The sequence below is a fragment of the Schistocerca cancellata genome, chromosome 4 (genome assembly GCF_023864275.1).
Source record: "Schistocerca cancellata isolate TAMUIC-IGC-003103 chromosome 4, iqSchCanc2.1, whole genome shotgun sequence".
Lineage (NCBI taxonomy): Eukaryota > Metazoa > Arthropoda > Insecta > Orthoptera > Acrididae > Schistocerca > Schistocerca cancellata.
In genome coordinates, this window is record NC_064629.1 from 584,146,157 (window position 1) to 584,171,726 (window position 25,570).

Sequence of the window (25,570 nt, forward strand, 5' to 3'; positions counted from 1 at the left end):
GTCGAGGGGACACTGAATAGTGCACGGTACAGCCAAACCGTCATCGAACCCATCGTTCTACCATTCCTAAACCGGCAAGGGAACTTGCTGTTCCAACAGGACAATGCACGTCCGCATGTATCCCGTGCCACCCAACGTGCTCTAGAAGGTGTAAGTCAACTACCCTGGCCAGCAAGATCTCCGGATCTGTCCCCCATTGAGCATGTTTGGGACTGGATGAAGCGTCGTCTCACGCGGTCTGCACGTCCAGCACGAACGCTGGTCCATCTGAGGCGCCAGGTGGAAATGGCATGGCAAGCTGTTCCACAGGAGTACATCCAGCATCTCTACGATCGTCTCCATGGGAGAATAGCAGCCTGCATTGCTGCGAAAGGTGGATATACACTGTACTAGTGCCGACATTGTGCATGCTCTGTTGCCTGTGTCTATGTGCCTGTGGTTCTGTCAGTGTGATCATGTGATGTATCTGACCCCAGGAATGTGTCAATAAAGTTTCCCTTTTCTGGGACAATGAATTCACGGTGTTCTTATTTCAATTTCCAGGAGTATAGTTACGATATTTAATAACACAGGAAGTGTTCAGCCATATGTGAAACGTCAACCACGCCTGCAACAAATGATGATGCCCAAGTAGGTGTTCTAGCTGCTGTCGCGGCTAATCCGCACATCAGTAGCAGACAAATTACGCGAGAATCGGGAATCTCAAAAACGTCGCTGTTGAGAATGCTACATCAACATCAATTGCACCCGTACCATATTTCTATGCACCAGGAATTGCATGGCGACGACTTTGAACGTCGTGTACAGTTCTGCCACTGGGCACAAGAGATATTACGGGACGATGACAGATTTTTTGCACACGTTCTATTTAGCGACGAAGCGTCATTCACCAACAGCGGTAACTTAAACCGGCATAATATGCACTATCGAGCAACGGAAAATCCACGATGGCTGCGACATGTGGAACATCAGCGACCTTTGCGGGTTAATGGATGGTGCGGCATTAAGAGAGGAAGGTTAATTGGCCCCCATTTTATCGATGGCAATCTAAATGGTGCAATGTATGCTGATTTCCTACGTAATGATCTACCGATGTTACTAAAGATGTTTCACTGCATGACAAAATGGCGATGTACTTCCAACATGATGGAAGGCACATAGCTCGCGTGCGGTTGAAACGGTATTGAGTAGCATATTTCATGACAGTTCACCGGATCTGAAGTCCCCGGATTTCTTTCTGTGGGGAAAGTTGAACGACATTTGCTATCCTGATCCACCGACAATGCCTGACAACATGCGTCAGCGCATTGTCAATGCATGTGCGAACATTACGAAAGGCGAACTACTCGCTGTTGAGAGGAATGTCGTGACACGTATTAGCCAATGCATTGAGGTTGACGGGCATCATTTTGAGCATTTATTGCATTAATGTGGTATTTACAGGTAACCACGCTGTAATAGCATGCATTCTCAGAAATGATAAGTTCACAAAGGTATGTTTTATCACATTGGAGCAAACGAATTAAAATGTTCAAACGTACCTACGTTCTGTATTTTAATTTAAAAAACATACCTGTTACCAACTGTTCGTCTAAAATTGTGAGCCATATGTTTGTGACTATTACAGCGCCATCTATCACAAAGCGAAAAAGTGATCCAACTAAAACATTCATATTTCTTTACGTACTACACCAATATGTAATAAAAATGGGGGTTCGTAGTTAAAAAAACGCAGTTGATATCCGTTTGACCTATGGCAGAGCCATCTACTGGGTCATTCATAGCGCCATCTGGTTTCTCCCTTCAAGCTAGACAAGTTTCTTTCTTTGTAGTTTATCATTTTGACTCTTATTTCATGAGATATTTGGCCCGGTCACTATCAACCCTGTATAAGAAAGGTAAAAGAACGGTCCCCCAAAATTACAGACTAATACTCTAAGTTCTGTTTGCTACAGAATCCTTGAACATATTCTCAGTTCGAATGTAATGAACTTTCTTGAGACTGAGTAGCTGATGTGCACGAATCAGCATCGTTTTAAAAAGCATCGCTCTTGCGAAACACAGCTTGCCTTTTCTCACGAGATATACTGAGAACTATGGATGAAGGGCACACAGGCAGATTCCATATTTCTAGTTTTCCGGAAAGCTTTCGACACAATGCCCCATTCCAGGCTGTTAACGAAGGTACGAGCATATGGAAAAAGTTCACAGATGTGTGAGTAGCTCGAAGACTTCTTAAATACTAGAACTCAGTATGTTATCCACGACAGCGATTCTTCATCAGAGACAAGGGTATCGTCAAAGTACCCCAGTGAAATGTGGTAGGACCGCTGTTGTTCTCTATATACAAAAATTATTTGGCTGACATGGTGGACAGCAATCTGCGGTTGTTTGCCGATGATGCCGTGGTGTACGGTAGGGTATCCAAGTTGAGTGACTGTAGGGAGATACAAGACGATTTAGACAAAATTTCCAGTTGATGTGATGAGTGGCAGCTATCCCTAAATGTGGAAAAATGTAAGTTACTGTAATTCGGATGAGTAGGAAGATCAAAAATGTAACGGTCGGATATAGTATTACAAGTCTCCTGCTGGACACAGTCAAATAGTTTAAATATCTGGGCATAATGTTGCAAAGCGATATGCGGTGGTACGATGATGTGAGATCTGTGGTAGGGAAGGTGAATGGTCGACTTCGGTTTATTGGGAGAATTTTAAGAAAAAGTGGTTCACCTGTAAAGGAGACGCATATAGGACGCTGGTGCGTCCTGTTTGGGATCAGTACCAGGTCAGATTGAAGGAAGACATCGATGCAATTCAGAGGCGGGCTGCTAAATTTGTTACCGATAGGTTCGAACAACACGTTAGTGTTACGGAGATGCTTCGGGAACTCAAATGGGAATCTCTGGAGGGAAGGCGACGTTCCTTTCGAGAAACACTATTGAGAAAATTTAGAGAACCGGCATTCGAAGCTGACTGCTGGACGATTCTATTGCCGCCAAAATACATTGTGCGTAGAGACCACGAAGATAAGTACGATAAATTAGGGCTCGTAAGGAGGCATACAGACAGTCGTTTCTCCCTCGTTCTTTTTGCGAGTGGAACACGAAAGGAAGTGGCAACTAGTGGAACAGGGTACCGTAGAGTGGCTTGCGGAGTATTTATGTAGATGTAGATGTCGATCATCATTGTTTGAAACTGGTACTCATATGTTACTTTTGCGGAGCGTACAGCGTGCTATTACATATGACGCGTTTGAAATAAATAGGGAGTAGCCTGTATCAAGTTGAAGCTTCGACTCTGTATGCCTGGCGTGCTTGGATAGCGGAATTGGTCTCGGTCTGTCTGCGATAGGTAGATATTTAAGTTCCGGTCCGGCAAACAGTTTTAACATTTCATTTACAATCAATGTACCACCAACTTCCTGTGGAAAACAATTCCTCAGATTTTACTGGATGCATTGAATGTTGATCCTTTCTGTATGATATTGAATAAGTGGATAGAAAGCAGAGTAGAAACTGACTCAGAGGTGAAATAAAGGCCAGGCGACAGATATTAGAGCAGAGCGTGAGATCAGTTTTCGAAACACCTGCCCCAGTAAATATAATATATATACGTATAGAAAATCGCATGCTTAAGCTCTTATTTTCTAAAGAAAGACCATATAAAGGTGATGAAATCCCTCATGAAATTGTATGCGACAGTACCAACAACAATTCTGTAAAATAAACCAAATATCTTCCGGATTTTTTGTGACTTCACCGTACTGCTAGTCCTAAAGGATGGGTACGGAGTTTTCTAACTCGGGCCGTTATCACTGGTTATATTCTAAGATGTTCGAATGTCAGTGCTCAGCACCCTTGTTTAGGTATTCACGTAAACGTAAAGGTTAGTCCTATGACTATGCCAGGAAGTTCCCTGCTGGAGTCACTTGAGAGAAAGTCAGAAGCACCTATGGCGCTTTATTGGTGTTGCGTGTGCCCGCGTCTTGCGCAATCCTACTGGCCTCCTTTGAAGACAGACGATGCTCTGATTTCCCACACCGCTGTTTTCTCTCTTCCGTAATACGAGGCTGGCGCATCCCGTGCCCTGCTGCACGTTTGCGTCCTCTCTCTCTCTCTCTCTCTCTCTCTCTGTCCCTCTCTTTCTCTCTCTCTCTCTCTCTCTCTCTCTCTCTCTCTCACACACACACACACACACACAAGTCGCGGTTTTACGGTTTACATTGCTATTTTATTACCAAGTACATTGTTTCAGAATAATAATGTATCCACGTTAAACACTCCTGATAAACAAACAACATATAGACCGTTAATAATTTTTTCTTACAAAGTCCTAGGATAGATAGCAAGCGCTGAGTGGATAATTATATCATTAGATACATATATAGCATGTGTAAATACATGGTAATTACGGAACGCAGAAAAAAAGATAAAAAAGTATGTTTTACTATCCCACATCCCCAATGTGAAAGGATGATAACAGTTAACTGTTATGGTAGTTCCAGAGACTACGGACTATCAGGGGAAAAAGAAAAAAAAGAAGGAGGTTCAGTGTTTAACGTGCCGTCGACGACGGGGTATTTAGAGGCAAGTGAGAGACGAATACATTGTTTTATTTGTTTGTTTATGTAGCATGGAAATGGTTTACACGACCATGGGCTTCTAATTGTATAATTTTTCGCACTGTCCTCCTTACACTTCTTAGGAGTTTGTAAGAAGAATTTTCCAAAAACCTGTAAATTTCTAAGTGCAATGCAGTAGTGCACACATTACAACGTAAATGTAATCACACATCTTTCAGAAAAGAGTTTTAAGGGAAAGTAACTTAATAAACTAATATGACTTCTCGAGCTTTCAGGAATTGCGCTATGCTTCATTTCATCAATTGTTGTTCTTATCACCTCAGTGACTCCAGCATACTGATAAAAAGCTCATGAATTTGCACAACTGGGCTACTGTAACACTGTCGTAGAACTCGATTATGTACACTATTCTTCTACTATTTCTAATAAACTGGAAGGTTATACGTACGCAGAAAGAAGAACATAAACTATGTGGCCAAAATTTATGAAATGTCTTTGGTATACTCACCCTACGTGTATAAAATTACATTTCTCTACACTTCAGTTACTAAACAAAAAACTTTTCATCCCTTTGCTTACATACAAGGAAGTAAACTACTCAAGTTATGCCGGCGACATTTTCACCACATTTGCGTATTATGCTCGTAACCTGCTTTTGTTTCATGCGCTTTAGATTTATATTGGGTTGCTGATAAATTATGTATCGAATAACCATTGTTCAAATTTTCACCCGTTATTCAATCCATTACACGGGCAAGGTCTACTCGTTCTGAATTTGCTTAGAGCAGTATGCTTCACTCTCGTTTTTAACACGTTGCCTTTGTACACTTGCTGTTGCAGAACTCACCAGACAAAATTGACTTCACGCCATAATTTGCATTCGTGAGTCTGCTACACAATTTTCGCATGACTATAATGCAAAGATCCCTCTTATGAAGAGTTATGTTTAGGTAATGGTTGATTCAAGTCAGATTCTTCCTCCACATAATTCTGCTTTGTTTTCATATTGTAAATTTGGTTCTGCACATAACAGACATGATGCGCAGAGTAAAGTTTCATTGTGACCTTATCCTTTGTTGCGTGTGAAGTGAGTCCCTTACCCACATCATGTCGTAGATCTTGTATATCAAATGTGGGGATTAAAGCTCTTTAAAGGCCATAAATAATCCTGCTTACTTTTATTCGATTCGGTACTTGTGATTAAAGGAATAATCTATGTCTGACTAAAAGCTTCATGAATTAGCTGCTCCTAGAGTTACCTTACACAAACAGCGGATAAATATTATCACATATGGATACTGTACATGCAACCCACGCTGGGCACCAACTATGAAAAAAGGGTTTTTTAGATAGCCTGTCGTTATCGTATCACAAGGACTCAGCTTATCTGGACTGTGTTAGTACTTGTAGTTGGTAGAGTGACTAATCGGTTACTTATTGCAAATGGCTGAAACCACACTACAATGTTCTGAATGACAACTGGTAAATACTATCATAAAAATTTTTACGGACTCGTCGTAAAAAGGAATCAGTTACTCCACATAAAAAGAGGAAGGACTTAGACACTGGCTGTATACTGAGTTTGGGTGACAGGTATATATGTCGTAACTGGCATAGGAGAACAATTTCTCGCACAATTGCTTACGGAAAGGAGCAGAGAGATACTTCAGTATTATGACTGGTTTATCATCTAACGTTTTGAAGATAGAAATGAGACATAACAGAAAGAGTGACGCGTTGTTATACACATAGGGTACTCGCCACACAGATGGAAGGCTTACAAGGGAATAGTCAGACTAGTCACGCCGAAACCTTCCCTGATGTTTTTGCCACTCCAGATGCTAAATTTCAGCTGCCGACACGAACTGGGAGTTACTGAAAAACAAGTACGATATGTGTCAGATAGCGGTTGGACAAAAATATGGAAGTACCGTGAGTAACGGATGCTTGAACATAAATGCAGACGTTAGCCAAACCTGCAAGTCGCGCTGTTGTATTTGACGACGAATGGTACCTGTGCAGTGTTCTCAATACACTGAAAGTGTCAGTCGCGGTCAGAACAGTTTTATGTTTAGCTGTAAGTGCATTATGTCGGAGCAAAGTGAATTCCAACGGGACCAATTTTTGGTGCTGTTATGGTGAGTGCATCCATAACCACGATAATCAAAGTGTTTGGTGTTTCAAGAGGCACCATATCAAAGATTTATACCGTCTACAGAGGAAGCGGAAAAAACATCATCCTCTAAGTCGAAACGCGGACGAAATTGTGATAGTCGTAGAGTCACGGAAGAGCATTGTGACGAAAAATAAGAGGACGATAGATGCAAAAGTTACTGCAGAACAGAATGTCCCACTCGCGAACCCTGTCTCCACCAAAGCAACATGAAGGGAGCTCCAACACCACATATCAGTGAAGCGGATGTCCGTAGTAGGAGAACGTGGCGCCGCCCAAGAGTGAAACATGGCGCGGTTCCATGATGATTTGGTTAGCCATATGGAGGTATTCCATGAGCCCCGTGGCTATCCTGCAAGGTTGCATTACTGCTAAGGATTATGTGACCATTTTGGCTGATCTAGCCCATGCCATGGTACAATGTTTGTTCTCTAGTGGTGATATTTTTATGACCCTATCAAGAATCTAAAAGTAGACCGATACGGTTCTCACAAAACGGAAGAGTAGCGTGGCACATGAAAAGTATAAGCCTTTCATTTCCTATTTTTTCAGACTTCGATGGACTACCAGAAAATTTTCTGTGTAGGACATTGATAGTTCCATACTAGGTTCAAAATTTCCGGTTGATTCTTGAAGACGAACAAGTTGCACAGATAACAGTGAACTATCCACGCTGATTATTGGCATTATTCGTGCTGTAGGAACCCGCCAGATGCGGCCTCCTATGTGGGTGCAGAGTAGTCGAACGGATGTGTAGTCCTATGGTGCACCGAGGCGCTTATGAGACATCATTCAATTAACAGTCATTTAACTGATGTGAAAAAACTGCCTCTGAGCACTATGGGACTTAACATCTGAGGTCATCAGTCCCCTAGAACTTAGAACTACTTAAACCTAACTAACGTAAGGACATCACACACATCCATGCCCGAGGCAGTATTCGAACCTGCGACCGTAGCGGTCGCGCGGTTCCGGACTGAAGCGCCTAGAACCGCTTGGGCACCGCGGGCGGCAACTGATGTGAAGCCATCGTACAACTGTTATTCAAGCAATATTAAGGATATTCAACCCAGTTGGGAACAGTGTGATTATTGCCACAACATGCTTCGGAACAACATTATCCCATTTTCAAGAGCTAAAAACAAGGAAACCAGATAAAACAATCCTACTTATACCGACAGATCATGTAATGATCACAGACGTCATGAGCTACAGCCTACCAAAAACAATTTTTATGTCATTAGGTCTCGTCACAACTTAGAGTTTGCAAGTGTACCTCGGGAACGGTGGATACACTGGCTTTATGTTTTATTGTTAACTAATGATGCACGCGTGCATCTTGTTTTTAAGTTGTGACAAGGCCTAATGGCATGAAAATTTTTTGAGGTAGGTTATAACTCAGGATGTCTGTATGCTTATATGTTTCTCCGTATAAGGAGGATTGTTTTATATGTTTTCTTCTTTTTAGCACTTAAAAATGGGATAACGTTGTCCCAAAACATATTACAGCAATAACCACACGACTGACAACTGGTCTGAATATCCTCAGTATTGCTTAACAGTCATTTATTTCCTAGAAATTTACAGTCATTCTGTCTTCCTTCCATCATGGCCTAGTAGAGGCCGTGCTGTGCCCGCGTTGCTCGGAGAGGCAGGATAGTGCGCCAGCGCCCGGCGATGAATCTGCTGGAGCGGCCCCTGGTGTTGTCTGCGGTCAGTGCAGCGGCCACGTCGTAGGAGGGTACGGTGGCCGGCGCGTCTCGGCAACCTGGTGTAGTTGTGGACGTCTGTCGGAGCGACAGCCCTCTCGTTGAGCGAAGCTGCGCTTAGGCTCAGCCCCAGAATTCTACATGCCCCTGTTGTCAGCTGTGGTTATGATATGTAGGCGAAATATCCAACAGTGATACGAAGGACAGTCCAAGAGACGGTCCCAGCATAGAGTTGGTAAGGCAGTACTTTTACTGTCCAGAAGTGGCTCTACAGTTGCCCTGCTCTCAAGTTGAATGGCTCGCAGATAGGCAGATCTGTTCTTAGTCCACGGCCACGGAAGGTAAGCCCAGCCCTCATCTTTGGGTAGTCGCAGGTGTGACCGGCAGGAAGGCAGCTCACAGAGTTGAAGTTCCCTCCACAGCCGGACGGCTGCGCTCTCGTAGCCGTAGACTCCAAACTGATGGTGGCTGGTAACACATCGTTGTATTCATCAGATCATCCTGCAATAAGGAGAGCTGGTCTTCCACCCGTAATAGTGATGCTGATAGAATGTCTTGACTGAGAGCGATTGAAATGAAGGCAAGGGTTTTATACACTACTGGCCATTAAAATTGCTACACCAAGAAGAAATGCAGATGATAAACGGGTATTCATTGGACAAATATATTATACTAGAACTGACATGTAATTACATTTTCACGCAATTTGGGTGCATAGATCCTGAGAAATCAGTTCCCAGAACAACCACCTCTGGCTATAATAACGGCCTTGATACGCCTGGGCATTGAGTCAAACAGAATTTGGATGGCGTGTACAGGTACAGCTGCCCATGCAGCTTCAACACGATACCACAGTTCATCAAGAGTTGTGACTGGCGTATTGTGACGAGCCAGTTGCTCGGCCACCACTGACCGGACGTTTTCACTTGGTGAGAGATCGGGAGAATGTGCTGGCCAGGGCAGCAGTCGAACATTTTCTGTATCCAGAATGACCAGTACAGGACCTGCAACATGCGGTCGTGCATTATCCTGCTGAAATGTAGGGTTTCGCAGGAACTGAATGAAAGATAGAGCCACGGGTGGTAACACATCTGAAATGTAACGTTCACTGTTCAAAATGCCGTCAATGCGAACAAGAGGTCACCAAGACGTGTAACCAATGGCACCCCATACCATCACGCTGGGTGATACGCCAGTATGGCGATGACGATTACACGCTTCCAATGTGCGTTCACCGCGATGTTGCCAAACACGGATGCGACCATCATGATGCTGTAAACAGAACCTGGATTCATCAGAAAAAATTATATTTTGCCATTCGTGCACCCAGGTTTATCGTTGACTACACCATCGCAGGCGCTCCTGTCTGTGATGCAGCGTCAAGGGTAACTGCAGCCACGGTCTCCGCGCTGATAGTCCATGCTGCTGCAAACGTCGTCGAACTGTCCGTGCAGATGGTTGTTGTCTTGTAACTGTCCCCATCTGTTGACTCAGGGATCGAGACGTGGCTGCACGATCCGTTACAGCCATGCGGATAAGATGCCTGTCATCTCGACTGCTAGTGATACGAGGCCGTTGGGATCCAGCACGGCGTTCCGTATTACCCTCCTGAACCCACCGATTCCATATTCTGCTAACAGTCATTGGATCTCGACCAACGCGAGCAGCAATGTCGCGACACGATAGACCGCAATCGCGATAGGCTACAATCCGACCTTTATCAAAGTCGAAAACGTGATAGTACGCATTTCTTCTCCTTACAACGTTTCACCAGGCAACACCGGTCAACTGCTGATTGTGTATGAGAAATCAGTTGGAAACTTTCCTCATGTCAGAACGTTGTAGGTGTCGCCACCGGCGCCAACCTTGTGTGAATGCTCTGAAAAGCTAATCATTTGCATATGACAGCATCCCCTTCCTGTCGGTTAAATTTCGCGTCTGTAGCACGTCATCTTCGTGGTGTGGCAATTTTAATGGCCAGTAGTGTAGTAGTCGCTGTCGTGATGCCCCTGTACAGATGACTGAATGTGCCCCGTTTGTCGAGCCTGTCAGTGCTCTTGGCTATAATGTTAAATTATCTAGCTTCGTAGTATTCCTTTACGTAAAGTGTGCAACCTGAAAGGCTTTGTTGCGTTGTTCCTAGGTGAAGTTACTACATGTAGTCCAGTTACAGAAGACATTATGTCTGAGCTACACTGTTGTCTAGGTGCTGAATCTGGCGTTCCTGGCGTTCTCTCTCGCACAGTCTGGGGAAGTGAGCTCCTTGCTCGTTTGTACTTTGTTTCTTGCTAGTGTTGAAGTTGGTTACACCATCGTTTCATACTCGATGAACAATCTCCACATAGCGTCGTCCCAGTCCGTTTCAAAAATACACTCCTGGAATTGGAAAAAAGAACACATTGACACCGGTGTGTCAGACCCACCATACTTGCTCCGGACACTGCGAGAGGGCTGTACAAGCAATGATCACACGCACGGCACAGCGGACACACCAGGAACCGCGGTGTTGGCCGTCGAATGGCGCTAGCTGCGCAGCATTTGTGCACCGCCGCCGTCAGTGTCAGCCAGTTTGCCGTGGCATACGGAGCTCCATCGCAGCCTTTAACACTGGTAGCATGCCGCGACAGCGTGGACGTGATCCGTATGTGCAGTTGACGGACTTTGAGCGAGGGCGTATAGTGGGCATGCGGGAGGCCGGGTGGACGTACCGCCGAATTGCTCAACACGTGGGGCGTGAGGTCTCCACAGTACATCGATGTTGTCGCCAGTGGTCGGCGGAAGGTGCACGTGCCCGTCGACCTGGGACCGGACCGCAGCGACGCACGGATGCACGCCAAGACCGTAGGATCCTACGCAGTGCCGTAGGGGACCGCACCGCCACTTCCCAGCAAATTAGGGACACTGTTGCTCCTGGGGTATCGGCGAGGACCATTCGCAACCGTCTCCATGAAGCTGGGCTACGGTCCCGCACACCGTTAGGCCGTCTTCCGCTCACGCCCCAACATCGTGCAGCCCGCCTCCAGTGGTGTCGCGACAGGCATGAATGGAGGGACGAATGGAGACTTGTCGTCTTCAGCGATGAGAGTCGCTTCTGCCTTGGTGCCAATGATGGTCGTATGCGTGTTTGGTGCCGTGCAGGTGAGCGCCACAATCAGGACTGCATACGACCGAGGCACACAGGGCCAACACCCGGCATCATGGTGTGGGGAGCGATCTCCTACACTGGCCGTACACAACTGGTGATCGTCGAGGGGACACTGAATAGTGCACGGTACATCCAAACCATCATCGAACCCATCGTTCTACCATTCCTAGACCGGCAAGGGAACTTGCTGTTCCAACAGGACAATGCACGTCCGCATGTATCCCGTGCCACCCAACGTGCTCTAGAAGGTGTAAGTCAACTACCCTGGCCAGCAAGATCTCCGGATCTGTCCCCCATTGAGCATGTTTGGGACTGGATGAAGCGTCGTCTCACGCGGTCTGCACGTCCAGCACAAACGCTGGTCCAACTGAGGCGCCAGGTGGAAATGGCATGGCAAGCCGTTCCACAGGACTACATCCAGCATCTCTACGATCGTCTCCATGGGAGAATAGCAGCCTGCATTGCTGCGAAAGGTGGATATACACTGTACTAGTGCCGACATTGTGCATGCTCTGTTGCCTGTGTCTATGTGCCTGTGGTTCTGTCAGTGTGATCATGTGATGTATCTGACCCCAGGAATGTGTCAATAAAGTTTCCCCTTCCTGGGACAATGAATTCACGGTGTTCTTATTTCAATTTCCAGGAGTGTATTTTATCCCTTGCTTCATTACTATTCTGCTGCGCAGCATGCGACACTCCCCCCCCCCCCCCTCTATTCTATACAAAATTCGTCCCAAATTTTTGTACTCTACTAGCTAGAATACACACAATACGATACTGCAGTGCCCGTTTGCTGAGATGAACGATGGACTGTTCCTGCTTATATGCTTGCATGTCCGAACGAACAAGCATTGCGGCCACTACAGCCGTTATGAAATACATGAAACGTATTCGCAATTGCGAACACGAACAACCGTTAGCTGCATAAAGGAATGACGACAATGAAAATTTGTACCGGATCGGGACCCGAGCCCGGATTTCCTGCTTTATGCGAGCGGTTTCCTTAACCATATTGACATTCTGAGCACGACTGACGGCCAGATCCCAACTTCAATAAATCGTCGTTCCTGAGTCACAACCTCCACGAATAGCCAAAGTGGTTAAGGCGACCGCCCGCGTAAAGAGGACACAAATTTTCACTATCGTCGTTTCCTTAAACAGCTGCTGATAGTTGGTATTCGCAACTGCGAATACATTTCATGTATTTCATAACGGCTGCATTCTCCGCGGTGCCTTTTCGTTCGGGAATGCATGCATGTTCCAAGGAACATAGCATTATTCGTCTAAACAATACAGGCACTGCAATATCGTATTTATTCGTCGATACCAGGTAGCGACTTTCAATTAAAAGGTCCTCCCCTATACGGGAACTACATAATTTGTGCAAGAGTACAGGTTGTGGCGCAGGAACGACGACATATTGAAGTTTGAGTCACGCCGTGAGTCGTGGACGGATAGCGAAACCGGTTAAGGCGACAGCTCGCGTAATGCGAGAAACCCGGATTCGCGTCCCGGTCCAGCCCAAATTTTCATTGTCATCAATCCCATATACAACTGATGATTAGCCGTATTCGCCATTTCATGTAACTAGTACACACGTTCAATTAATTCGACCTTCATGGGATATCTCAGTTTCAAACTGGAATGTAATTTCATAAATCACGATTCACTTAACCTGTTACACTAATTCGAAATCAGTGCTTTACTTTTACTTTCTAGTGTTTATCTTTACGATACGACTTGAATACTCCGTTGTACTTCCTGTCATATCGCTATACCTGGCAACAAGTAACTGATCCACAGGTAATCCTGGGTGTTGTACAGTTCTTCCGTTATAATAAACTTAAATTTCACAAATGGCGAGCAGAATCGTTTCAGTACTGGTAGCTGAAAAGCTTATGTTCAGAATCTGGTTACACTGCTTTTCGTGGTACTGTTAGATGTGTTGGAACATCTGTTCTGCGGAAATCCGCCGCTTCTGTATTGCTGCTGGTTGGTACTCGTATATGAGTTAGAAATGTTAGCTTTTGGACTGGCAATATCTCTAACGACTTCTCTGTCCAAAACAGCAAAGAATGTATCAACTCGATCATTTTCGTACTCGTAATTGTGGATGGTAGGCGAAAGGCTGTTCCGGCTGTCTCACAAAAAGTACCATTTATTAGGATTCCGTTGTCTCCTAGCTCCATCTACGTCATACCTTGTGGATTACTTTTGTGTCTGTCAAGTGGTTTTTTAACCTGCTGTTTCAGTACACCATCTGGAACACAGTATTTGAAACAAGTTCCCCTAGTGTTTCCTCAAACCACACATCTTTTCAATTATGTTTACACACAAACTACTTGCGATACTATCACATACAGCATACTGGTCGGTAGCTTTAATTACCTCTCTTATCTTACAATTACCTACAGATCAACTACGCATTGCAGTGCCATGCTTCCTTATACCTTCCCTATTCAAAACCAACTTCTTTGTGCTCTTCGGCACTTTACCATGTGCAGTGACCTCAATGACGCCGTACGCAGTATAAGTCGTTCTACTTTCATGATAATAGACTCTTGCGACATTGTCTCACTCCTAGCTGTCTCCTTTGGGTGGAACGATGTCTCCACGAATTTGACTGCTTTTACTAACATTTACGCGACGTTTTCTTTTATCCTCAGAACCCATAACATTGCAAGTATAGTCAAATTCACCCTGAATCTCAGGAACACATTTCTGAAAGGATTCAGTCTTGTTGGCTAGCACATTAACATTACAAGCACCTTTCCCCCTTTTCTCTTCTTCCCTTCCTCCATTGGAGAAGGTGGCGTCGTCCGAAATGGAGACTAATTTGCATCCTTCGGGAAAAAAATGTATCTGTAGGTCCCCAATACCCACAACACCGGCAACACAACTAATATCATCAGTAACTTCCTCTGAATCCTCCATAGTATCTACACTGTAGCAACAAAGAAACTGGTATAGGCGTGCGTATTCAAATACAGAGATAAGTCAACAGGCAGAATACGACGTTGCGGACGGCAACGCCTATATAAGACAACAAGTGTCTGGCGCAGTTGCTAGATCGGTTACTGATGCTATAATGGCAGGTTATCAAGATTTAAGTGAGTTTGAACGTGATGTTATAGTCGGCGTACGAGCGACACAGCATCTCCGAGATAGCGATGAAGTGGGGATCATTTTACGAGAGTGCCGTGAATATCAGGAATCTGGTAAAACATCAAATCTCCGACATCGTTGCACCCCAAAAACATCCTACAACAACGGGTCCAACGACGACTGAAGAGAATCGTTGAACGTGACAAATGCCACCCTTCCGCTAATTGTTGCAGACTTCAATGCTGGGCCATTAACAAGTGTCAGCGTGCGAACCATTCAATGAAACATCATCGACATAGTCTTTCGGAGCCGAAGACCCACTCGTGTACCCTTGATGACTGCACGACACAAAGCTTTGCGCATCGCCTGGGCCCGTCAACACCGACATTGAACAGTTAATGACTGGAAACATGTTGTCTGGTCGGATGAGTCTCGTTTCAAATTGTACTGCGCGGATGGACGTGTACGGGTATGGACACAATCTCATGAATCCATGGACCATGTATGTCAGCAGGGGACTGTTCAAGCTAGTGGAGGCTCTGTAATAGTGTGGGGTGTGAGCAGTTGGAGTGATATGGGACCCTTGATACGTCTAGATACGACTCTGACATGTGACATGTACATAAGCATCCTATCTGATCACCTGCATCCATTCATGTGTATTGGGCATTCCGACGGTCTTAGGCAATTCTAGCAGTAAAATGCGACACCCCACATGTTCATAATTGCTACAGAGTGCCTCCAGGAACACTGTTCTGAGTTTAGACACTTCGGCTGGCCACCGAACTCCTCAGACATGAACATTCTTAAGCATATCTGGGATTCCCTGCAACGTGCTGTTCAGAAGAGATCTCCACCCCTTCGTACTCTTACGGATTTATGGACAGCCCAGCAGTATTCATGGTGTCAGTTCTCTCCAGCACTACTTCAGACATTAGTCGAGTCCATGCCAAGTCGTATTTCGGCACTTCTGCGTGCTAGCGAGGTCCCTACACGATATTAGGCAGGTGACCATTTTCTTTGGCTCTTCAGTGTATTTTAAAGTCACCACTCTGAACGACAAAAAGCTCAGTAGCACATGAAGTTTCCTACACATCCATCCCAGGCTCCACGACCTCAAAATAACAACCATTAACACCCAGTGGTGTAAAGTCATGTTACTACTGACACACTCATTTACTTGAGTACATTCCGCATGTACTTCGGTCGGCACTACAACTTCTTCAGACTCCACATCTTCACAAAATAGCGAAGTGGATACGACTATACTTCTTTTCTGAACTGCATCAAACCAACTTACAGGCATCTACATAACGCCAGTAGTATCTTTTAACACCCTAACCATCCCATTCATGAAATCTGCCACTCAGTCGTTCCGTTCTGTCCTACTAACAATCGACAAGATATCACTAGTGACCACCCAGAATTTATGTTCCTCATTATTTATTGTGTCAAGCGAACACATGTCCTTGCAGTGTACCGTTTTATTGGGAATGAACTCTGAGGATTACGATAGTTCCGATTGCGTGTAACTAACTCTTCCTTCGATTGTGTTTATCCTGCTTCCTACTTCTGCCATCACGTGTCTTACGCCCAACATCACGACACTAAAAACATTGAGACTGGTTCCGCTGCTTCTTCAGAGGCCTACTTGTCCGCATCTGAAGCAGAGGAGAATACGAACGAACACTCCGTTTCTGAGTCGCAATATCTATCTCTTCCAGCTATCTGCAGTCATGGATTGTGCGTCTGGTCCCGGCGGAGGTTCGAGTCCTCCATTGGGCGTGGGTGTTTGTGTTTGTCCTTAGGATAATTTAGGTTATGTAGTGTGTTACCTTGGGACTGATGACCTACCAGCTAAGTCCCATAAGATTTCACACACATTTGAACATTTTTTTTCTTCCAGCTATATGGAAATCCTGATAACTGACGCAAGATCACTAGGATTTTCCATCCTCACGTGTCGTCACATATCCGCCGAAATATCGCTTACGAGTAAATCCAAGACCATATTCACTACTGCCTTTGCACTGTGCCTCTGCACTGTGCGTCAATTTTTGAATCTGCGATTTCACCTTACGAATTCTATCAGAGAATACCTCTAGACTCAGTGTGCTTCTGTGTAAATCCCATGAGCTTCCCTTAAAAATTTGGCAATATTTTGCTTATGATAGCGTTGTCTAAGCCCATCGGCCAGTTGGTCAGATGTCTGTGTTGTACTAAGGGTTACCTGGTATGTGACATATGTTTTAGCGTCACCCGTTAACCGTAGACAGACATGTAGCATCAAACCAATTCCCTAATCGATCTGCTTTCTCATATCATCCAGATATGCTAATACATCCTCAGATGTTTCTCAGAAAAAGGCGAAATGAGACTAGCCACCATAGGACCAATGTATGGGACAGGAACGTTCACTAACGTCGTGGAATCCCCTTACTAAGATTGCGTCAGCCTAGTCGCGACTTGTAACGCTTCCAGTTCAGTCTGAAACTACCAATTACGCCGGTTTTGTTCTCCTTTACCCTGGAGTAACGCGGCTACCTGGCGCTTCAGAACTTCAACGGCTTCACTTTAAATTGCTTCTCGCGTTTCTGGTCGTTGTGTAACCTCCATTTCGATTTATACTACAGAATAAGTGGTAATCTAGCATAACGACACAGTATCAGTATGCAAAAATCGATACCAATCTTTGCTACGTATCATGGCCCAGTGGGACTCACTGCACTGCCGTGCTGCATAGGCAAACATGTTACAGTTTTCAGACGTTACTGCCACTGCCTTAGTACACGGCGATTCGTGCCCTCATAAATAAAATACTAGCACCTAGTCGGCCATAAGTACTCTTCCTTAGAGTTACCTCGGAACTGTGATAGGCCTGCATGTTCTTGAGGTGTTATTGTATTCTGCTCCTGAGGCTTAATAAACTTACAATTGTTCTTTTCTACCTGGGCACTTGTATCGTAGCTTCTTCTTCTCCTTGGTCATGAACACGGCAAAAATTCATAAACGCTGTGCCAATAACAAGATAGACAAGCTTCCCCGATCGTGAACAAACGGCTCGCTGTAACAACAGCTATCGAAAACCAGAAGTACCGGAATTTTTTTTTAAAATCTTATGGGACTTAACTGCTAAGCTTACACACTACTTAACCTAAATTATCTTAAGGACAAACACACACACTCATGTCCCGGGTTCGATTCCCGGCGGGGTAAGGGATTTTCTCTGCCTCGTGATGACTGGGTGGTGTGTGATGTCGTTAGGTTTAAGTAGTTCTAAGTTCTAGGGGACTGATGACCATAGCTGTTAAGTCCCATAGTGCTCAGATCCATCCACACACTCATGCCCGAGGGAGGATTCGAACCTCCGCCGGCATCAGCCGCAAAGTCCATGACTGCAGCGCCTGAGACCGCTCGGCTAATCCCGCGCGGCTGTACCCGAGTCCTTGTTGCAAGAGACAAAGAGGGAATTACCAATTTTCGTGATTTTTTTAGGTAATTTCCACCCCGTTTCTGCAGCTGTAGATACACGTTCAATAGGCAGAAGAGAGGAAAATGCATTAAAAATAGGGGTTAAGTAGGTTGTATACAACAAAATGAGGAACAAAATTATACAGTTATATTGACTATTCCTGGTGGTAGGGTAATGGTAACTTTTACATGTTTTCTGCACATTTGTCAGGCACTATACCAGCGTTAATCTTGTGTGCTTAGGGTACTGATGGCTTTTGTCTAAAGACTGAGGCCTCGAAGCCAACAATCCACACATTTAGAAACTTTTTTTACTATTAATTGCACAGAATATTGGACTAACGAACATACTACTAAATACTTCTTGTGAATGGGTCTCCATTACTCTTGTAAGACGTCGATAACGACGGATAAGAAGTATGATTTTTGAAAACTGATATTTTGTGGAATTAAATAAGGATTTATATGTACGAGTAGCTCGCAGGTGGTCCAGATAATTATAATCCAACAACTCTCTCCTGTACTACTGTGCTAGGGTTTGAATTTGCAAGTATTTCAAAAAGTGTCACCAATTCTCTGTGACTGCTCAGCGTCCTAATGCTCTTCTAAGGAAGACTGAGAAATGCAGTGCATAGCTCTGTGCTTTCTGTAAGGGAAAATTTCGGAAATTGAAAATAACTATCGATAAGTGACTAATAATTATTTTAATTCGAAAAGGATATACTAATTGTTTCGCGCCTCTTATGCTGAAAACTACGAACAGTAGTTGTGGAAGCTAAATTAAGGTATCACACGTTTTGAAGAACTGTCACAGATTATATGTAAGTAAACCTGTTTTTTTTCTATTTGCAGGTCCCTTGGAAATAATCCAGTTACCTTCATACCAGGAGATTTATTCCAAAACCTGACAAATCTTCAGTCATTGTGAGTATTACGACTGTAACATCACTTAAAAAATTTTAGTAACTTTCTGCACGCATGGCCCTTCACGTAAATAAAATCTGTGATGAAATGAAAACTTATATTCACCGATAATTCTCATCAAGTGGTATTCAAAGGAAGATCAGATTCCTCTGTGTTTCATAAAAATGAGATACAGTCGGTTAACATATAACATTACGCTCATCGCTGAATCACTTTGATAGTGTAAGAAAATGATTATAATCTTTACGAGTTGATTGGTGACAAGTCCAGCTTTCAAGCAAGACATGAGAAGCATTCGTGAAAGAGCTGCAAATGTTAGCATATTTTATCCTGTGCTTTTCTACTTGTTAAGGTTTCCCAGATCCACTTCAAGTGCATGAGCAGTGCCTTATTCTGCCACTATTACGAGGTATTAAAACCCACTAAATAAACAAGCAGAAAGCCAGTGAAGAATATGGAACTGTTTCTACTCGTAATTAATAGATGTTTGTCACCTCCGTATTGAAAGAGGCAAATTGGTTGGTAGCCTTGTGCGAGAAAGAGCCTATAGCCGGAGCCAAGTACAGAAACAAAATATCAATATTTTGTCTGACATCAATCGGGAAATCCCCAACTCAAGAAGCAAGCGTGTTGCTTCAACATATTGCACAGTATTTCCTGATAATTTTGGTTTGTATGACAAGACATATATTGACGGAAGAAAAATCGCTACATCAAGAAGCAGTAGTGCGACGTAAAAGAAACTTGGTAGGCGTGTTTCTACATCTGAAAGATGATGTCTACTTAAATTTCGCACCAGTTACATAAGAGTTGCACTAGGAGCGCCACTATGAATATGCAAATGAGGTTGCTTTAATGTAGGTAATGGTGGTGAACGTTAGTTAACTTTGAGATTGGACGTGGTGAGTTGAAGTCAGCAGACCGCCTTTAAGGTGACAAAGACGTCATTATCAGCATCTCACTGAGTTTGAACGAGGTCGTGCAATAGGGCTACGAGAAGCTGGATGTTCCTTCTGTGATACTGCAGAAAGGCTTGGCAAGAATGTAGCCACTGCACATGATTTCTGGCAGCGGTGGTCATGAGAATGTACGGTCGCAAGAATACGGGGCTCAGGACAGCCAGGCCACGTGACATTAGCGAGAGGGAAGACCATTGTGTTCAGCGTATGGCTCTGCTGCTTCGTACTGCATCTGCAGTAGCAATTCGTGCAGCAGTTGGCACCAAACTGACACAAAGAATTGTTACAAATCGGTTACTCCAAGGACAGCTCCGAGCCGGACGCCCTGTAGCGTGCATTCCACTAATCCCAAACCATCGCCATTTGCGACCTCAGTGGTGTCAAGAGAGAGCTCATTTGAGGGCGGGGTTGAGGTCTGTTGTATTTCCTGATAGCTGGTTCTGCCTCGGTGACAGTGATGGCTGTATGTTGGTTAGAAGGAGGCTAGTTGAGGGCCTGAAACCAACCTGTCTGCGTGTTAAACACAGTGGACCTACAGCTGGAGTTATGGTCTGAGGTGCGATTTCGTAAGACAGCAGGAGCACTCTCGCGGTTGTCACGCGCACCCTGACTGCTAATTTGTACGTCAATTGGTGATTCGACCTGTTGTGCTCCCATTCATGAACAGCATTCCAGAGGGTGTTATCCAACAGGATAACGCTAGCCCACATACCGCTTTCCTAATCCAACATGCTCTAGAATTTGTCGACATGTTGCCTTGGGCTCCTCGATCACCAGATCTGTCTCCAATCGAGCACATATGGGACATCTCGGACGACAACTCCAGATCATTCACAAACAGCATTAACCGTCCCCGTATTGACTGATCAAGTGCACCAGGCATGATAATCTGTCCCACAAACTGGCGTACTGCACCTGTACACCACACGTTTGCGAGCTTATATTAAACATTTTGGCAGATACACCGGTTATTAATGTACCAGCATTTCGCATTTGCAATGGCATATGTCGCGCTTATAATAAACTGTGAAATTGCAATGTTAATCACTTAAATATATTACTTAGACAAATGTACTCACGAAATTTCGTTACTTTAAATTAATTATTTCTTGGTACTGTGATTCTTTTCGTCAATGTATATTTTACTTTAGTTTCATGTTCACAACATTTAGAGACTTACCTTTGCCAAATTTAAAATTTATCCATTCAATTGTTTTCATGAAACGAATCGAAAATCACAACATGAAATTTTCGCAATATGTTGACATAAAATTAACTCAAACGTGTAACTCAGAAGACTATAGAAGGCCTAATATTTAAGTTATTTTATGGGAAATGTATAATATTGGAACACGGTGTTAAAATATCATTGAAATTGTCAGATCATATAACATTTTCAAGGACAATGGCGTGGTTTAGTACTACAGTCTTCTGTAGTAGTACAGTCTTCTGTTCAGCATCGTGCTTGAAATTGTTTCAACACTCTCATACATTCCCTGGCTCGATCCATCCATCCAGGCTGCATCTTATTCATTCGTGCCCCACTTGTCACTTATAAATATTTCGTTTCCCCTTATCCTTTCGCTGAGTAAAATGAGATATCTCTGATTTTTTACATAATTATTATGTCTCAGTATAGTTTAGTACTACGTAACACATTTAGACTAACTAAAAAACTGGAGTTGTAGGAATTTTTCATGTTTGTTTTCATTTATTTGGTTTATTTCGACCCTTTAGGATTACGGGTGAATTTTCCATCACGTCTTCTTTGTTTCCAGTAGTTATTCATTCTTTTACTGCTGCTGATTCTCTCTGCTTCCGTGATCCTAATTTTGAAATGGCTTTGAGCACTATGGGACTTAACATCTGAGGTCATCAGTCCCCTAGAACTTAGAACTACTTAAACCTAACTAAACTAAGGACATCACACACATCCATGCCCGAGGTAGGATTCGAACCTGCGACCGTAGCGGTCTAGCGGTTCCAGACTGAAGCGCCTAGAACCGCTCGGCCACAACGGTCGGCCCTAATTTTGATTCTGGCATCAGTCCACCTACGACCTTCTAGTATATCCCTATTGCTGAACTTATGCTGCAGTCATGGGTGTGGATGTAGTCGCTTATTCCAATTGGTTTCCAATACTCTGTGAGATCTTTCTTCTAGTTAATCACTACTAAGCATGTTGCGTTTTATGTCTTTTTCCTCAACTTGTTGCCCTCCATCCTCATGAAGTGCCCGGCAAATGTCAGTCTTCTGTTCAGCATCGCGCTTGAAATTGTTTCAACACTCTCATACATTCCCTGGCTCGATCCATCCATCCAGGCTGCATCTTATTCATTCGTGCCCCACTTGTCACTTATAAATCTTTCGTTTCCCCTTCTCCTTTCGCTGAGTAAAATGAGATATCTCTGATTTTTTACATAATTATTATGTCTCAGTATAGGGTTCCTGGACAGCTTTTTCTTTCCACACTTTGTCTTTCCAAAATATAGCCGTTTCTGCAGCGTTTGGGAACTGTTTATTATGGCCTTGTTGGTCTCTAACTAGCCTGTTATGTTTTGCCCTAGGTAACGGAAGCTGTTCATATATTTCACCTCTTGACCTTCAATCTTCCAGTAGGTCTCTGCTTTCAAGATGTTGATATTTTAGTACGCTGTCTTAAGGCTCGCTTATGGTTCAACGACAGCAACATTTTCGAGTGTCACTTTTGCTGTTTCTTCGTTATCATTAGCAAAGCCATGTCAACGGCAAATACTGGGCAGTCTACTGTGGTGTTATGTTTTATTTTGTACCCAATTTGTACACCTTCAATAACAATGGCTTTGTACACCAGTCTGCACTGTTGGAGCACGTCATACAGTGGCAAGTTCAACTGAATCCGTGGCAACTCAGCGCCTTGACGAACTCCTGCCTTTATTTCAAAGGTTTCCGACACTGTGCCTCGATTTATGACCCTAGCAGTTGTGCCTTTCAAGGCATCCCTTGCTAATTCGTGTGTTCTGCGTCCAGTCCTCTGGCACAGAGACCATTCAACAACACATTCCTGTCTACAAGATCATGTGCTTTGGTAACGTCTACCTCCTGTGTCTATCTCAATAACAATATTACATTTGTTGGATTCCAAAATGAAGGAAAAGTCATGATTCGCTACAGGAACTCGAGGAACACGGGCCTTCGATTGGTCGGCTTAACCGAGCACTACTGGTCGTCTTATATGTGAGAAGCTCTGTTCTTGACGTATGTCAGTAATTAGTTCGTGAGTGGGCAATGATGAAAAGAGTGGATTGTAGAATCAGAAGAAATGTTTTGGTTCAGCTTGATGTGGGTTCCACTATGTGCAATGCAAAAGTGCCTGACTTTAGGTTAGTGGCTTTTTGTTCGTCAATGATTTTGGCTTTACGAACGTGTAAGCAGTATCCTGAACGTATACAAGTACGACTGTGTTATTCAGACGTTTTGGACTACACGTGGCGTATTCTACCTTGCAACCTTGACTTTAAAATTCGGTCTCAGAATGACTTTGATTGGAAAGAGACAATTACGTGCGACAGAAACATAGCAGAATCGAAAAATATTAGGTTCCTTTATCAGTAGTGCTTTTAAGCTATGCTTGGCGATTATGACCAACGACCTAATGAACTCCTCTGATTCAAAATGTGTGCGTGATCAGGAAAATCTTTCCTGATCTTCTTATTGAATTGAGTTTTTCTTATGAGAAACCTTGAGCAATAATGAAATTATATCATTGCATTTTCAAGTCTGAATCGAATAGGCGAACTGACAACTTACCTTAAATGATTTGATACTTCCTGCAGCTGTAATTTTCTTTTTTTTTTGCGCTAGTATAAAATTTTAGTCTTAGCCAAACTTAGAGTATGCTATTAAGCGGAAAAACACGAATTAAATACTTTGACAATCAGTAAATGTTACACGAACACTGGGCGCACAGTCATCTTACTTTTCCGTTATTATTATTTCCCTCTTGCACCATCGGCCTGGTGTTGGCTACAGCTAAACGATTCCATAAATTTTAAACCAGTAAATTTTTTGATACAGTTAAAAATTGAATGTTTTCACAAAAGTAAAAGACAAATGGTGAGTTGCGTTGGTTAAAAGATAAAAGGTCGATTTGCTGATTGTCTGAAATATTTACACATAGGAGAATGAAATGGTGAGTTTATGTAGACTGCCGTGGGTCAGGGTTTTAAGGTATTTGTATGGTTTTGGGTGGTGTGTAATAGGGGTTTATGTGGATGGATGTTTGTTTAAGAAATCTGGGAAGGCGCTGAGGTGTGTGTGAAATCTTATGGGGCTTAACTGCTAAGGTCATCAGTCCCTAAGCTTACACACTACTTAACCTAAATTATCCTAAGGACAAACACACACACCCATGCCCGAGGGAGGACTCGAACCTCCACCGGGACCAGCCGCACAGTCCATGACTGCAGCGCCTTAGACCGCTCGACTCGGCTAATCCCGCTAATCCCGCGCGGCGAAGGTGCTGACAGAGAGGTTCCGAACCAAGGCTTAGGATGTGCGTGGAGGGGAGTGGTGGGCACAAGAACCCTAACAAAGGAAGGAGAGGGGTATCCTGCTAGATGTGGTAGGATGCCTGTATATCTGGGCATATTTCACGGCCGGATAAGAGGAAGTTACATACCTCTGCTCTGTTTCCAATTATAGTGCACTTTTGTCGTCTTTTATTACAAGTGGCTGGTCGCGTTGCAATGATGCGTTACCTTGCCACAATCTTGAATGCCTTCCGTAGCGTCTAAGTACGAACTCTCGAAGAGCAATAAAATTTATATTTTGAGAACTATTTAGGCTTCAGTTAGACTCTGTTACAGCTGTTAACTACTTCGAAGTGTGTTTGAATGTTATTTAGGCTATCGTACCTGTTCCGGAGCGTTTAGTGAAGACTAGGAGGTCGTTCTATCAAGAAACAAAGGCTAACACTTCAAATCGCTTCTAACCTTTAATTGTCGTTTTGGTAATGGTATAATGATTTCCCATTAAAACAAAGTGCTAGTATTTACAGTTGAACCAGGAATCAATACAAACTCATCTTGAGAACTTTCCTTCTGGAAACAATTAATTCTGCCTTCTAATACTAGTCGCCAATCCCGAAGGGACGAATTTTGGGAATAATACTGTTCCTCAAACTTGAAACAGTTCATGAACTTATCTTTGAAAAAAATAACTTTTAGTTTTTAGTATCAGAATGAAACTCAAAAGATATTTAGCGAATTATTTTTCCAGCAGTCACTTTATGGACGTTTTCAAACAAGAATGAACTCAGCTATTATTTACAGACTGAATTTATTTTAATTTTGAGGAACGAAGCAACTGAATTTAATCAAGTACTGTCACAGTGCGACCCATCAAAGGTGCACGTTTTCACTGTCTTACGTAAATGAACTACACAAACATAGCATTAAATGCAACTATTTTTCCACTTATCAAATAATAATTTAAGGATAGGATTTAAGCAAAGTACATA

General features: G+C 43.6%; 1 protein-coding gene across 1 annotated transcript in view; it reads left to right on the forward strand.

Moving 5' to 3' along the window:
* Positions 1–25,570, forward strand: part of LOC126183839 (relaxin receptor 1-like) — an 847,723-nt gene that overhangs the window by 624,211 nt on the left and 197,942 nt on the right. Inside the window, exon 11 of the mRNA XM_049926099.1 lies at positions 19,040–19,111. Within this exon, the coding sequence (XP_049782056.1) occupies positions 19,040–19,111 (72 nt within the window). The remainder of the gene's footprint in view (positions 1–19,039; positions 19,112–25,570) is intronic.